The following is a 16,954-nucleotide window of genomic DNA, read 5'->3' as shown; positions in this document are numbered from 1 at the left end:
CGAGAGCCCCATCCAGCAATTGTTGCATACAAGCAAAGGGGAACGAAGACACGCGTCTTGTACATGAAGGCACCTTTGGCTGGGGCAGCCTTCCCCTTCTTTGTTTTTCAGAGGTGGGCTAATTTTCAGTCAGAATAGAAGGAGAGAGCGCTAGGATACTAAAGCTCCACACACCTGAGAAAGGCTGTGCCAGGAGCCAACCGGTGGCAGACCCGCAGCACATGTGAAGCTATACCTACCCTCTCCCTCTGTGATCAAGACGGCTCCACCCCCAACCGAGCGCCACGCCCCCCCGCGTTCCGTGGGCGCATGCGTCTACCGAGGCTTCCTTGTGATTGGGCGTCGCCTCAGCCAATGAGAGGGCGGCGGGAAGGGCCTGGCGGAAGTCTGGGCGCGTCGCCGGGGCGGAAGGGTGGCCGGGCTCCGCGGGCGGCGGCGGCGGCGGCATGAGCCGCTTCGGCGGGGTGATGCGGGAGTACCCGCTCCTCTCCATCGACCGCTTCGACCGGGAGAACCTGCGCGCCCGCGCGTATTTCCTCTCCCACTGCCATAAGGGTGAGCCGGGGGCCCGGTGCCTTTTCAAGCGGTCCTGGTTGGGGAGGGTGCCTGTCGTGGCTGGACGGGAGACCACCAGGAAATCCCTAGCTAGAGCGGCAAAAACTCCCAAAGAAGGCAAGCCCGATGGGGTGGGCTCTCCATAGCGCGAAATAAACGCATAAAGAAGGCTACCAAGAAGACTGTTGGTTTGAAATCATCCGAGAAGGGGAAAAACTGCCTTTGAAGCAAATCTGATCCTAACAGGGTCCTCCTGTGTCCTGTTGCTGCGAAGTCACCAGCAGTCGAGCTCAACTTGGAAGAGGCTGTTTTTGGTTATTTTTTAAATGAGAAATTTTAAATTTAAGTTTAAATTTTCCTGACTAGTAAAAAATGTTCACGCAGTCTGGTACAGACCTAGCAGATGCTAATCCCTGCTTTTCAGACTGGTACTGATATCTTACAAGAGGAAAACTTGTTGAAGGCTGTATTTAATGTGACAAATTTATATTTTTTATTTTAATTTTAATTTATCATCACATTGTTTTATGCATTTAGATCACATGCAAGGCCTCAGAGCCTCTTCTATGAAAAAACGGCTGGAGTGTAGGTAAATAACTGTTTCTGTTAAATTTTGCTAAAATGACAGACTTAGTAATGCCTTGCAAGAGCATCAAATTGCATTTACCTCTTTTCAAGCTTCTTTGAAAAGCGTATTATTTTCTTTGACCCATTTCTTTGACTTACTGTCTTGTCTCTACGTGTTTTTTTTTCCTTTGTACAAAAATCTTCCTCCAGAAGTGCCAGTTCCACTCAGTTCGTTGGGACGTTGTATTTGACTGGGGTTGTTGAAACTTTAAATGCAGTGGACGGAAGAGAAGAATATTGTGAAATAAAAAGTAATCAGAGCATATTCCTGCAGGCTTGTTGGAAAAATAAATTTGTGGTCCTGAAATGTATTTTTGAATGATAAACTATTAACAGCAGCAGTTTGTAGAAGAGATTGGGAATATTTTAGTAAAGTCCTTAATTATTTCACTAGTATGTCTGTATGTCTGATACTAATAGCAATTAATCTAAAAACATTGTGACTAAATAACTTTTATACAGTATGTATTTCTAAAAATAAATCTACTCTCTGCATAGTATAGAAAGCATGCTCAGTTACATCAAAATAGTTTTTTTTACTAGAATTTTCCTGACTAGTAACTAAATTGTGACTTAAATCTTTAAGCTGAATCTCCCTGGCTGATCATTTAAATGAAATTTATCCTGCTTGCAAATCACAGAGACCGAGTTCCCATGATATTTTAAGCCAAATCAAGCAAGTCACATTAGGGTGTAGCTCAGGCTGTGAACATGGTCTAAGTGTAGTTTAAAGAATCTGCAAGAAGCCTGAGATTTACTAAGGCTTATTTTGAGAGTTCAAATTCTGCAATGCCCAGTTTGACATATTTAGCAATTAGATGCAATCTTCTAATTTCTCTTGCCATTGTGGAGGACATTAGCTTTCATATCTTGGGAAATAAATAACTTGGATAAGAACTGACTAAGGTGTTGGAAAATTCTTTAAGAAGATGGAAATAGTTCTTCTGGATCAACCCAAGGCCCTTTCTCATCTATACAGTTCCTCTGAGTTGCTCACAAGCAAGAAATGAAGACATTTCCCATTATTGTTCCTTGTGACTGATCTATCCTCCCTGAATTTATCCAATCTCCTTTTAAAACCATCCAAATTAGTGGTCATCACTACACCTTGTGGTGATGTTACCTTTTATTCTCTATAGCAGTGTTTCTCAACCTTGGCAACTTTGGCATGGCTGGCTGGGGATGAAGTCTGGGAGATGAAGTCTGCCTGTCTTAAAGTTGCCAAGGTTGAGAAACACTGCTATAGAGAGCAGAAATGTTGAATACCTGCAACAAATGATATCTGGAATCCAAAATCCTACCTTAGTAGGATTTTTGAGTTTTAAATAACAGAACCTATGTCATATTCCAAAGGGCCGAATGCTGTGGAGGGAAGGCTATATTCTGGGACACTAATCCAAAGATTCTTGGGAAGTAGAATAAATGGTTAAGTTCTTTGGACCCTCTTCCCTGTAATTGCATTGTATATTTGTATTTTTTTTCTTCTATCTTGCAAGCTTGAAGGTTCGCCTGTATTGTTCACCTGTGACAAAAGAATTGCTACTGTCTAGTCAGCGATACAAATTTTGGGAAAATTACACTGTAAGTTACCCATTTCTTGCACATGTTTAATGCCTATAAGCACTACAGTGGCAATAATAAACTAGTAATTAACAAGGTATACTGAAGTATAAGAATAATAGTCTTAAGAGGTAGTTTTTGTCTTTTGGGGTTTTTTTAATTGAATTTTCTTAAATACAGCATTGAGAATTAGATGGCCAGGAACACAAAGGCATGATTGGGAAAAGAGAGTTTCTATTAAAAATATGGGATTAGAGCCTTCCTTGCTAATCAGGCAGACCGGACCTGTTCATTCTTTTACAAAAACAGAATGTTGGTTTTGTACCTTAATGGCATGGTATCCATACATCTGTGTTCTCCCCTAAATCATTCTGGTATAAAAATACGCATACTGGGGATGGCATAAATATATCTCATTTCTCAGAATTAATCTGTCTGTTGTGGTCTGTCTGGTTTAGGTTGCTCTGGAAGTTGAAACCCCGACTCAGATTTCCCTCATTGAGGAAGCATCAGGCGAGGTACTCAGCTGAAACTGAATGCTTAACCTTTTTGATCCAAATATTTGCCTATATGTATTCACTTTCTAATGTGAACCCACCCTCAATTCTTGCAAAGGCAATGGATTGTTGTTTGGTTTGTTTTTTTTTTGTAATTCCTTTTCTATTCACACTACTGAATATCTTGATTAATGAGAGGATGCAATTGCTTCTCTCCTCCTCCTTATGGCTGTTCCAACCATTAGCAGAAGGGATTGAACAAAAAACACTCAATTGAGAGGTCATGTTATTGTTGAGAAATTTGGAACCTCCCTGATAAGATCAGAAGGGGACATTTGGAAGGTGTTGACCTCAAATTGTTTTGCACACCTCTGTTTCCAACAAATGTGTGAATAATCCTAAATTGGTGACTCCGGTTATTTTATCCGTGACTGATAATTGGAGACCAGATTCTGGAATAAAAATAAAGGGCTTCCCATATTGTTTTCCACGTGTGTGTTATCTAATTCATTTGAATCTCTTTTCTCTCCTTTCCTTTCCAGAAGGAAGATATAGTGGTAACGCTTCTGCCGGCCGGCCATTGTCCAGGATCAGTTATGTATGCAGTTTCTTTTCCTATCAGATGGTTAATGGCAGTGATGAAATGTGTATATTTTGGGGTGTTTTTTTTTTTTTTTGGCCATAATTATTTTACATTTGTTGAGGATCTAAGTGTAGTTAGCCTAATTCATTCACATGTTTATGCTTTCTTCCTCTGATTCCTTTGTCTAATTCTGCTTAGGGGCATTAACACTGGAGAATTGAAGGCAGCCTGCTTGCCTTGTATATCTCTATGAAAAACATGTCTTAAAGTTGCCAAGGTTGAGAAATCCTAGAGGAGTCGAGCAGCAGTGAACGGAATGAATATGAATCATATATTGCATAATGGCATATAATAATATGAATGCATATGAATGACTTAAAATGTTCCCACCCAGGTTTCTCTTCCAAGGTGAAAATGGGACTGTGCTGTACACGGGGGATTTCAGACTCGCGAGAGGAGAAGTGGCTCGAATGGAGCTTTTGCATTCAGGAAGCAGGTGAGGCGAGCAAGCACATTCTTAATCTTGGAGCACCCATCGTAGGCCAATGAAGACACTGCGGACATTGGCCCTACTTTGGTCCTTGGCAACATGCATGGGAGCAATATTGATGAATGCTCTCAGCTCTTTAGCCCATTGGGAATTCAGGAACGTAGCAGGTGGACCTTGCTTGAAGATGCTACTTCCCCCCAATCCTATGATATGAGAAACCCAAAGCCCCTTTGCACCTTGCTGGCTGGGGAATTCTGGGAGTTGAAGTCCACACATCTTCAAGTTGCCAAGGTTGAGAAACACTGGTCTATTCCAATAACAAGGGACAAGTGGCAGCTGTCCCTCCTGCCCACAAGCATGAGGTGTGCAACCTGTTGCTTCAGGAAGGGGAGAAAGATGTGGGAGAAAGATATGTGAGAATGGACAATTGATTTTCCTATAAATAAGGCTAGCATTTTATAGTAGAATTCTTTCTTAATGGCTTTCCTGGGTCTTGCAATAAATTACTTATTAGAGATCTGTATCCTTCAACCAAGGTCCACATAGCTTTCAGTTCTCATCTCAGCTGAGAGCAGTTTGAAAATAAATGTCCTGCTTTTCCTCGCTAGGAAATGAAATTATTCTGTAAAAGCAAATAGAGTATTCCAGATCCTGACATCAGCCTTAACAATTAGCATGCAGCTGACATAATTATGCCAGATGCAATACCAATACTGCCATTCTCTTTTCAGGGTGAAAGACATCCAGAGTGTCTATTTAGATACCACATTCTGTGATCCCAAATTTTATCAAATACCAAGCCGGGTAAGTAACATGAAAAAATAAAATCACAGTTCTTTGCCGATGTGTATGTAATATGCAAATGAAAACATTCTACCAACTACTTATGCAGATAAAAGTAGGTGTACCTTGAAGCATGAATGTAGAAACCTTATGAAATAAATAAAATGGACACATTTTGTTCTAGCTATCATGGATCGCAATAAAGTTTTATCTGTCTTCCCATTTATGGTGTAGTTTTGCTTGTCTTGCGGCTAATTCTGAGAATTCCACTTGGAACTGCTGGCAATTCATACATTGTTTCAGCTACAAAAATTAATGATTTGGGCAGCCATATAGTCAGTTAAGAGCTTTTCTCCAATGTAACATAACTTATTCAGGCTTATTCTGTGTTAGATTGCTGGGTGTTCTAAGCAAGAAGTTTCTGAATTATGATTATAGTTTAATTTTGCTTTATTCTAGATCCTAGATTCTGCATTCTGTTCACATATCTTATTCTTTATTAACCACTTGGAAATTTCCCAGTAGATGTCAGGCTGTTTTTGCCTGCCCCTAGTTTAAAAGAAAGTTTTTACTGTTATCAAGTCATCAAAGGAGATTTTACTTATGTCCATGTTAAAGTGATTTCATATTAGAGAAGTAGGCATGCAGTGCTGATCTACATTAATGCAATGAAAAAAATAAGAGCTTGGACCAAAGGCAGGAAGAGGAAAAAAACAGACAATGACAGATCCTTACAGAGGCCAACACAGCCTGTACAAATCCGCCCCCCACGCCACAAGACTGCTTTGATCTCAGAGTGTTGCTTATTTCAAAACTTCATCTACTACTCCTTTTTACCTTGTTTAACTGGGAGCATCTGCTGTTTTCCTTGCAAGTTGAACACAAATCTTAGCAGGGTCTGTTGCAAACACTAGATGCCATAAATTAAGAGAACCCCCCTGGCTGAGGCTGAATCCAACAATTATTCAACCCACGCATGATCACATTTAAGTGAAAATCATCACATGTACTCATTTCCATATTAGGAAGAATGTATGAAGGGGATAATGGAATTAGTGCGAAGCTGGGTGGTTCAGAGTCCCTATCACGTGGTCTGGTTGACCTGCAAAGCAGCTTATGGATACGAGTATTTATTCACAAATCTCAGTGAAGAGCTTGGAATCAAGGTAAGATTGCATTCTTACGTAATTCTTTTCTGAACAGGAGTCAGATGCAGTTAAAATTTCTGAATTGGGAAAGGTCTGTTCTGCGGACTTGAAAGTTCTTCAGGGTTCAGCTGCCAATCAGGTCCCATCATTCCAACAATCTATTTAAGGATGTGGGATTGGGAAGCGAATCTGGAGGCAGAAATAGCCCAGGCAGGGGAGAATGAGCAGCAAGAGAGCACCAAGACCATTTCCTTTTGATCTTCCTTTGGCCATGCAGTTAATTCCTTAGATGCTATCCAGTCAAGCATAACTCCTGTGAATATGTGCCAAATGCACACCGTCTTTACCTGTCTTCCATCGTTTACTGAGCTCTTCCAAGGACATTCCTGTAATCTTGTTGAACCCATCTGCCTTGTCCATTGTCTTTTCCTTCTTCTGCCCTGAGCCTTGCCAAGCATCATCACTTTTTCTTTGTCCTTGCATCATGTGCCAGAAATAGGTGAGTTTCTGTTCGCTTTGTATGGGAAAATTTGAACAATTTTGACTTCTTGCTTTTGAAATAATAGAAAGTGTCCTGAGAAGCAGGAGAATTGTTGCCATTAGAAGGTCTCAACTGAGGTCTGGCTAACAGCATAACTGGTCTTGCTTCTTATACCCTACATGGTCAATCCGAGGCAGTCTTGAAACTCCCATGTAGAATATGAACACAGCAATCGTATTCCATGCTTTCTGCCTAGCAGTTGCTTTTTAAGGCATACTTCCTCTCTTCCTATGTGTTTTCCTCAAGTGTTCAAGGTGGCAATATTCTTCTTGGCATTAATGTGTCAGCACACCTTTTGCCTTGCAAGGATGAAGCCCTTAGCTTAAAGAACGGTCTGGATCAAGCTCACTTGCATTGGCCTGTATCACACATGGCAACGACCGTGAGATTGCTTGTTTTCTGAGTCAGTGGGATGAGAACAAAGTTGCGGCTGGTTCAGTAACCTGGCTGAGAGTTCTCCGTGACTCCAGCCATTAAGAGGTGGAGCCAGGGGATGTCTTGCAGGTGATGGACTTTTCAAAGGTTAATAAAAGAACTCCAAGCAGCTAACAGCAATCTTGCAGAGTAGAAGCGTGAACCAAAAAAGGAACTTGCACAATAAGCTTAATTATGTTCAGAAATAAATTCAGTCTTCACAATGTAGTTAGATGAAGAAAATAGAGATAGCTTACTTTTATTCAGTAGATCTGGATACAAGTAGGTTCACAGTAGAAAGCACTTAATCATCACTGCTTCTTGGTAGCAGAGGATGGTTGGAGGAGGGCTGCATTCCTGCAGCACCTCCTGCTTGCAGGTCTGCCAGAAGGGTAATGGAGATTGATAAACCCCAGGCCCAAGGAGGAGGAAGAAGTGGAAATCAGGTGACCCACGTGACATCCCACAAGCACATAGAGATGTGTTTGCTAGAGAGACCCCACTATGCTTATGAGACAATGCTGAGTTGACCCCTGATAATTCCAACAGCAGGGAGGGGCAGGAAGCACGACTTCATCCTCTTCCATGATTTTGCTGAAATTTACAAGCTTTTGTCTCTTTTCTGAGTTGTCTAAAATACTTTTTGTTGGCCCAGGTGCATGTCAACAAGTTGGACATGTTTAAAAACATGCCAGAAATCCTCTGCCATGTTACCACAAATCAGCACACCCAGATTCATGCATGTCGCCATCCAAGGGTATGTATCTTCTTTAAAAAGAATGTGGGTTGTTTTCGTATTGTTTTACTAAAGTGGTTCCTCTGGTTGAATATAACGTGCTAAAGTAAGATGAAATGAAAACCGTGCAGGACAGAATAATTAACAATAGCTATTAGGCTATTATTGTTGTAATAATACCTATCTGAATAAATAGGTGGAAGGCTTAGATTCTCTCTCTCTCTCTCTCTCTCTTTCTTTCCATTCAATCCAATGGTGTCTGATTCTTGGAGACTGCCTGGACTAGTCCCTGCAGTTTTCTTGGCAAGGTTTTTCAGAAGTGGTTTGCCATTGCCTCCTTCCTAGGGCTCAGAGGGAGGGGCTGGCCCAAGGTCACCCTAGCGGGACTAGAACTCACAGTCTCCCAGTTTCTAGCCTGGTGCCTTAACCACTACACCAAACTGGCTCTCATTAGATCTTTATAGGAAAGAGCTTTCACTAAGTGGATGCCAGACCAGGAAGAATCTGCTCTGAATTTCAGCTGGTCATACTGCTAAGGAAGAGGGGGCTGGTCTTGAAACACTGAGCAAGTTTAGGCCTGGCTAGTACTTGGATGAGAGACCATCAGAAAATCCCAGGGCTATAGGCTATACTCAGTTTGATGTGGTGGTTAAGGCACCAGGCTAGAATCCAGGAGTCTGAGAGATCTAGTCCTGCCTTAGGCACAAAGCCAGCTGGTGGACCTTGGGCCAGTCACCCTCTCTCAGCCCCAAGAAGAAGGTGGCGAGGACAATCCACTTCTGAAAGGGTTGCCCAAAAAAACGTAGGGACTTGTCCAGGCGGTCGCCAGGAGTCAAACCTGCCTCAAAGGAAGGCACGTGCACACACATACAGAAACAGCCATACTAAGGTGTTGAGAAATGTCCTAGAAAAGAACTGTGGCAAATCACTTCCCTATTGTGCTAAGAAAAATTATATGGAAAGGTCCATGAAATCAAGGGTAAAGCATGTCTCAAGGGCATCCTTAGCTTGATCTGCCTCGTGGGTCAAAAGTAATGCACACCTAGAGAGTGCCAGATGAGGGAAGGCTGCTTCCGATCTCAGGAAATATGTAACAAGTTCTCCTTTCCATTTGGAGCCATGCCTCCTAGCTTCAAGGATCAAGATGAATAATTTTTTTCCTGCATTTCTGCTGCCAAGTACATGTTGTCAGGGCCTTCTTCAGGCACATTCATTCAAGACAGGCCTCCAGCATTAAGCAACTGCTGTATTTCAGTGCCAGATGCTAATGTAGGTACCAGCATCCAGGCAACCTTGGCTAATCCTGAAGAGGCTTAGCAGGATCAGATCCAATTAGGACTTGGATGTCAGAGCTGCAGGGAAGTCCAGAATGGGAAGTCCAGAAACAAAACCAGAATCCCAGAGGAAGGAAGGAAATGGGCAACCACATCTGTCGTCTTCTTAGAAAATTACAGGGATGGAAGCTCACACAACTCACAAGTTGATTTATTTTACAGACATCCAAAATTTGTACTAGGCAATTCAAGGTTAAAAACTCCTTTGTTGCAATGAAAAAAACTACACATAGGTAGTCCTTGTTTAGCAACCACAATTGGGACCGGCAGCTTGGTCGTTAAGTGAAGGGTTCGCTAAGTGAAACTGGGACTTTGTTTATGATCTTACTTCAGCTGTCCTTTGCTTTACTGATCTGTGAAGGTTGTAAATACGAGGACTGGTCGCAAAGTTACTTTTTCATCACTGTTGTACCTGCAAACAGTTGCCAAATGAGACAATCGCTAAATGAGGACTACCTGTAGTCCACTTTCATACATACGAAAGGAGTTGTAGGCCAAAAAACTTGGAAGCAAATTCACATATTAAAATAAGGCCAGTATGTATGATCTGACAGGATGTTATCTGTCCATTAGGATGACGAAATGTTCCGAGGGAACCGATTGCCTTGTGGAATGACTTCCCAGAACGGAAATCAGCTTCGTGTTATTAGCATCAAGCCATCCACCATCTGGTTTGGAGAAAGGACACGGAAAACGAATGTAATCATGAGGTGAGGATAGGGTACGTTTTACTTTTCTAAAAATCATCATTTTATCTCTATTTTTGCCTCACTGGTTCTTTTCATAGCTTGCTCCCACAACTTAGAAACATTCATTTGGCACTTCTTTTAATGCATAAATTAATCTAATTAAGGTCTAGTTGAGATGATTGGGCCTGATTACCAGCTAATTTCCTTCAGTACTCCAGGATACAGTTCAGGGGGTCCCAGAAATTTAAACTGATTCAAAGTGAAAAGGTCTTCTGTGTTTTTCTTCTTTCATCCTGACCTTCACAATATATGCATAGATTTTTGCGTGCTGATTTTTTATTTCTGGAGAAGACGGAATGTAAAAGGGGATTCTTTGAATGAGTCACTTATATGAGTATTAATGTCTAGGGGCTTTATAGAATACTAACCATAAAAATTACCTTAATAAAGCAGAGTTTAGTCAAAAGATTAAAAAGATTCCAAGTGCAGGCAAGTGATGGATATTTTGCGTTGTCCGTCCTCTGCATCTTCTTGTTAGAAGCGCAGGATCCCTGACAGGGTTAAGCCTGTGAAAGACTTTTTCATCCAGAATCAAGTTCCTTTCGCTTGTGAAGGTCATAGATTGAGTAAGACTCCTTTAAAAGGTTGAGGTTTTAGAAGAACTTTCCCTAGCCTTGTGCCTTCCAGATGTGTTCAACTATCATGGTCTTCAGAGGACACCACATTCCTTCAGAAGGGCACTGGGTTCAGGGAGATGGCTGTAAAGAACGTTCTCTTATTCCTTACCACAGATTTGTCTCCGTGATTTGCAGCTTTTGTTTTTAAGCTGATGATGGTCTTGTTTTGATCAACAGCAGAGGAAATGAATTTAATTTATGCTTTGTGTTTAGGACTGGAATGAGTTCCTACAGGGCTTGCTTTTCATTTCACTCTTCTTATAGTGAGGTATGTAGCTCCAATTTGTTTTGTTAAATTAAACAATCACTTTTGGCACAGGTGTGAATACTTCTTTGAGATTTTTTGCCTGGTTGGTCATAGGAGCATTGGGATGGAAAGATTTTGGTAATAGATATTCAAAGCAGTTCATGCTTGCTGGGAAAGGAGCCATCTTTAATTCCACATTGCCACTGACAGGGCAAGGCAGGCTTAAGAAAACTGGTCTTTTTTGGATGACTGGTTTTATATAGGGTAACTGCAGCGAGGTTATTATATGCACAAAGGTGGAAGACTACGGAAACACCAACAACGGAGGAATGGATTGTGAAGATGGCTGAGTTTGCAGAAATGGCTAAATTGACTTGTTTGATTAAGGAGGGAACCACAATTACTTTTATAAAAGACTGGAAACCCTTTACAGACTTTTTACTGAAAATGGATTAAAATGAACTGCTGACTTCGGGATTTATTGATTAAAAGGTTGGTTTATGGGAAGAAGGGGACTATGATACGCAATATGGGAGGGTGGAGATGGTAATTGCTATGTTTGTTAACTGCTGCAAAGAAGATCGGAAGTCGCTCCTTTAGAGATCTTTCTTGCTTTTTTGTTACTCACTTTTTCTTTTACCCTTTTATAATCTTGTTCTGCTTCTATTTCTTTTTCTATGTTTCTGTAGTTTTTAAATCTTTGTAAAATCTTCTTTTAATGAAAAATATTTTTTTAAAAATTGGTCTTTTTAAATAAAAGAATTAAAAATATGAGGAAAAAAAATAAAATGGTGCTTTTCATGCCACAGTTGAATCATGAATATTATGGTTTGCTGCTCATTTTTTTACTTGAACATTCACTGATGGAACAAAGTGGAAAAAAACCAAAGGAAATATCCATGGATTTAATTTGTTCCCAGGATGGTGGTTTCTCTTTTCCAAGGTCTCCTGACTGGAATGTTCATCCTTCTTTTTTTATAGTATTGGGTGTTGGTGCCAATAATTTTATTGAGTATGCTTTGTGTAAGGCTGGGTTAATTCATTTTACTGAAAGAGATAGACAAAAAAAATTTAGCCCTGTAGAAAAGCATTATGTGCAAACTGTGAACTACTTACTTCTCAAGCTGTTGCAAATCATGATACAAGAAATTAAGGTGAGGCATTAAATACTAGCAATTAATAAATCTTTTTTTCCAATCTGCTATTCCAGATCCAAGATTTCTTGAGCTATATCTGTCCAGTGAATGTGTACCCCAATGTAGTTCCAGTGGGTACAGCGGAGGACAGAGTTAAAGAAACGTAAGCATCCATCTTTTTTCCTTTATGGTAATGGAATCAAAATCAAGCTGACCTTCGCTAAACTCTTAATTGGTTAGCTTTAGCAAAAATATTTTGATCATGGTTTGCCATCTTTGAACACAGGGTTAGAGAGTGTCTTCCAAGCCAAGTGGCTGGACTCCAAAGATTGGAGTATTCAGACAAAACCTAAATCTGATTTTGTTCACATTTTAATTTAACTAAAATAAAGTAAGGCAATGTGATCCGTTTCCAGTTCAGCATTTCATATTTTTCCTTTCCACCTCTTTAAGAATGACAATTGGTAAAGTTGTGCCATTTTTTACTCTCCTCAGCTTGAAGCCATTCTGCAGAAAGTACAGGAAGAATAACAGGCCAGCTTATAAACCACTTGGAGTGCTGAAGAGAGCAAGAACTTTGGACACAAGTAAGACAAAGCAATTCCCTCCTAATTTTTGGACCAGATAAAGGTGAAGATAGAAATCACTGTGGTTTGGGAGCAGTCAGTCATGCTGAGCGCCTCATGATATAATCTCCATTACTAAATTGAAGAAAACATTTAAGAAGGGACTGGCAAATTATTTCCAACTTGCGGCCATGAAAGCTGCGTGTCATGCGCTGCCTACCTCTGAATAATGCTCAGACACTGGTTTGGTGGAACAGGCTCTGGTTTATTCACAGCGCAGGTACAGCATCGGAAAAAAGCTGAGAGTGACAGGAGCGCGCCGGTGCGGGGTTTAAATACCCCGCGCCGGTCAGCGCCCCCTCACTCGCGGTCACATCACCCCCCTTTGTCCAATACGTTGACTTGCCGGTGGGTGAGAGGTTGCGAGGCCCCGCTGGCGTTCCGGGATCGCCCATCATCGGTTTCTCTATTCCTCCGGTGATTGCTGTCAGCTGGGCGATCTCCGTTGTATTAGCACTAATGGCTTGGGTGTGCTCCGCGATCCGTTTAGCTATTGTTTCTTGACCTTCGATCGTTGTGAGTTGATGGCTACTTATCTTGAGCCCCTTCCCCTGTTTCCTTGCTATTGTCATGTGTGCCATTGCGCTGATGACTTCAGCTCAACGGCACTCATGATACTGCGTCAGATTGCCAGGAGTTGAATTCTACTTGAAGGAGACCAACTATTTTCTCTTCAACAAACATTGTCTTCTGTAATTACTAATTACCACTTCCAGCCTGGAATTAAGAAATCAGCCTTCCTCTCATCAGCAGCCAACTGGAGAAGATTAATGTCTTTTACCATCCCCTCTTTCCTAGAACAAGCATACATGGCAAACAGTCCTTGTCTTCCCCATATTTCTTAGTGCCATATGACTCAGCCTCTGTCACCCTAGTCCAACGCGCTGCTCTAAACACTAACCGGTGTTGGCCTATCTGCTACCTCCTACGCATTTAATTAAGCATCGCATCTTCCATACAGTAGTTTCAAGCCTGTGAACTGGATAGACTATGAATTGTCTGAAGCAACTGCAGTTTCTGCAATAAAAGTAGCTTCCAAGATCTTGTGGCTTTTGGGGGGAAGTAGGATGGCTCCGTATATGATCGTGAGTTGTCTGGAGTCAGCTGAAAATTAATAGTCCATTTGTAGAATCAGTCATTCTGCTTGTGGCTTAGTTAGGACCAATGGAAGATGAGTTGATAAAAAGTGTCCAGACTGCATTGAGACTTCAGGTGATCAGTCGTGCTTCATAGAATATTCACCCAATAAAAAACAAACTTCTCCTCTGGGGAAAGGATTTTTACCTAGCTTTATTGGGACGAGGAAACCAATATAAAATATTGAAGTTTGTATACCTAGAATATTTCATTATCAACCTCCCTCCCCCATGCCATTTGATATGGTCTAGTCCAGTGTTTTTCAACCTTGGCAACTTTAAGATGTGTGGGCTTCAACTCCCAGAATTCCCCAGCCAGCATGCTGGCTGGGGAATTTTGGGAGCTGAAGTCCACACATCTTAAAGTTGCTAAGGTCGAAAAACACTGTTCTGAACTTATTTATTTCTTAGATTTTTGCCCCCACCTTTTCTCCAAGAGTTCAGAGTTCATACCAAGCACTCCAACTTCCACTTTTACCCCAACAACCCTGTCTGATGGAGCTAGGCTGAAATAGTGACTGGCCCGAAATCATCTAGTGAGTTTCGATAGCAGAGGCTGGACTAGAAACTGGGTTTCCCCAAGTCTTAAACCAATATTTTAGCTACCATGCCACCCATTACCAGATATCCAGGAGAATCCTGAGCTGTTGAATACAGAAAATTTGCAAACTGGAAAATTCCCTCCATGCAGAAAACTAACACACCTGAATGAGGGTTTTGAGCAACCTCTTCTCCAAGGTGTGGTTCTCTGCCTGAAAGGAGTTAATTTTTTTTTCAGATTAATTCGCCATTTTGTCTTGACAGATGGTGGTGGTGGTGATGATGATGATGATCTCTTTGATACTGAATTGATTCCTACAAAGTACAAGATTCCAAAGTTACTGTCAGAGATTGGACCATCAGAGAACAAACCTCTTCCCCCAAATCCTCAAGAAGATAACAGTTGTAAGGCATCTTCTATGCCTACCTCTTTAAAGCTTGATTTTGTGGAGTGTGAAGAATCTAATGGTGAGGATGAGGAAGAGGAAGAAGAGGAGGAGGAGACAGTTCTTCCTCAAATTCCATTACCGAGGACAGACTCCACTCCAAAGTTGCAGAATCCCAACAGCCTTGTCTGTTCAACAGGTACGGGAAAGCAAAATGAGGACCAACAGCAGTCTAACTTGGAACTGCCCAAATGGGATAATTTCTTTCGACGACACACAGAAGATTCAGAGACTTCTGACCACGAGGACCACCACCTGCCATACACAGACTCAACTGAGCAGCGTTCTCCCTACCTCGATGACGATCTTAGTGACTCAACTCATATCTCCTCTCAAAATTCTTCTCAGTCCACCCACATATCTGAACAGGGTAGCCAAGGATGGGACAGTCAAGCTGATACCGTACTTATTTCCTCACAAGAGCGAAGGAATTTTGAGCTTAGCCCTTTCATCAAGGGGGCAGCAGAAAGAATAATGACCTACGTGCCTCATCTCCTTGCAGGAGAAAAGAAAACGGACTTGCCAAGTAGCAAGCCTTTGGATCATGGTGCGCCTTCTACAGACAAAGTTAAGTTTGAATGCAAAACCAAAGATTGGGGCACAGCAGCTCCCAATCAAACTGAATCAGCCGATGAGAGGAGCAAACAAGAAGGAAGGTCAGAAAAGCTCAGTCCCGAGGTCCAAATTGACTCCCAGGGCTCTTCTGACTTTGAAGTCCCACCTACACCTGAGGCTGAGATTCCTAAGCCTGAGCAACTGTGCAGTCTGTACCAAAAGCTGGCAGCTGGAGAAACTCTACACTGACTGAGGAAACAACAGGAACTACATGCTCTTGTGGTATAGCGACATCAGCCTCCCTAAATATTGGTCCAGACTGTTGATTCGTGTCCAATTTTAAGTTTTAGCTTTTGAAAAACTGGCTGCAGTTGCAAATGCATAAAGTGCCTCTTTTTTGGTATTGTTTGCAATTAAACACTGAACAGGGGAAAGCATCAGTGCAATCAATAGATTACAACACCTATCCACTTGGAAATACCGAAAGCAAGTGGAAATCTAATGATAAAACGGGCTTTGTGTTTTGAGTTCCAAATTATGGAGACGTCATGGTGGTTTTTCTTCAGCTTATTAAAAAAGGAAGATCTGCAGGAGTGCCGACGTGAAGCGTTTGGGCGTATCTCAAGCCCGGCTTGTTGCAACCGCGAGGAAAGAAATGAGGTCAAGTGGACATTCTTGTTATTCCATCCTTTCATGGCACTTACAGAAGTATTTTTTTTTCCATTGCAAGAGGAGGATAAGCATTGTTTTTAAATTTTAATTAAAATTTTAATTATTACAACTTTTTAAAAACTATTTTTTAAATTTTATTGTAACTTTAATTTTCCTCCTGCAGAGTTGGAGCCCACCAGCCTGGGGCTAGAAACCCACCAATTTGATTAGCCTTGAACATACTGTTTTAGCTGTCCGCAGTTGTTGGGAGTCAGTTTTATCCCACTATGGATTTTGGGGTTTAGTTCCACGAGGTCTAATTATTTAGATTCTGTTCTTGACATACCTAAAAGTGTATCTTCCAGAGCTCTCCTCTTAGTTTGGTTTTTCTCCCACTGGCTGTTGGACTGCAGCTTTCAGATCCTGACTGAAGGTTGAATCCCAGGTTCCTCTTTGTGAGTGACCCCTGGCCTGCTGCCTTCCCCTCAGAATTGCTATGCTTAGGCCTTGGGGTTGAGTTCCTTCACCTGCAAGCAGGACTCGCTGTTTTAGTTCCACACAATGGATACTGTTTCCCAGTATTCCTTTGTTGTGGCTCATGAGACTGTTCTGTGTTCCTTTGGGGTCTTTAATAGTGGAAAAAGGATGTGCCTGCTGAATGGCTTCCCATACTTAATTTTCACTATGGTTTTTAAAGAGCTGGTTCTCTCCCTTCTGCTTCACTGATGGGTCAGGGAATACCATGATGATTCTCTCTGCCTGTGCTAGGTAGAAACTGGAATTGCTGCATTTTTGTTTTGCAGCTTCTATCACCTCAAAATTTGCTTCTCCTGCTCTTAAATCGCCGCACCAGACTGGGATCGAACTTCCCTATTAGCCAATGTTAACAGAAGCGTGACTCTGATTGCTGCCAAATTCTTTTGTACAGTGCTCTTACGTTTATCCATAAAAGGACTGTTAAGTTCTCTTCTTTGGGTTTTGTA

General features: G+C 41.6%; 1 protein-coding gene across 1 annotated transcript; it reads left to right on the top strand.

Annotated features, from left to right (window-relative positions):
- Positions 1-386: 386 nt before the first annotated feature.
- DCLRE1C (DNA cross-link repair 1C) lies at positions 387-16,938 on the top strand. Its single transcript, XM_063308215.1, has 14 exons — positions 387-555; positions 1,093-1,144; positions 2,679-2,763; positions 3,201-3,260; positions 3,782-3,837; positions 4,217-4,318; positions 5,044-5,116; positions 6,121-6,261; positions 7,854-7,955; positions 9,842-9,978; positions 10,848-10,902; positions 12,092-12,180; positions 12,513-12,604; positions 14,584-16,938. Exons 1-14 carry the CDS (start codon positions 447-449, stop codon positions 15,567-15,569), a joined length of 2,139 nt encoding a protein of 712 aa, XP_063164285.1. The 5' UTR covers positions 387-446; the 3' UTR covers positions 15,570-16,938.
- The last annotated feature ends 16 nt before the right edge of the window (positions 16,939-16,954 follow it).

This window comes from Candoia aspera, chromosome 7, assembly GCF_035149785.1.
Source record: "Candoia aspera isolate rCanAsp1 chromosome 7, rCanAsp1.hap2, whole genome shotgun sequence".
NCBI lineage: Eukaryota > Metazoa > Chordata > Lepidosauria > Squamata > Boidae > Candoia > Candoia aspera.
Note: the sequence above shows the minus strand (reverse complement) of the source record. Positions and strands in the feature narration are given on the sequence as shown.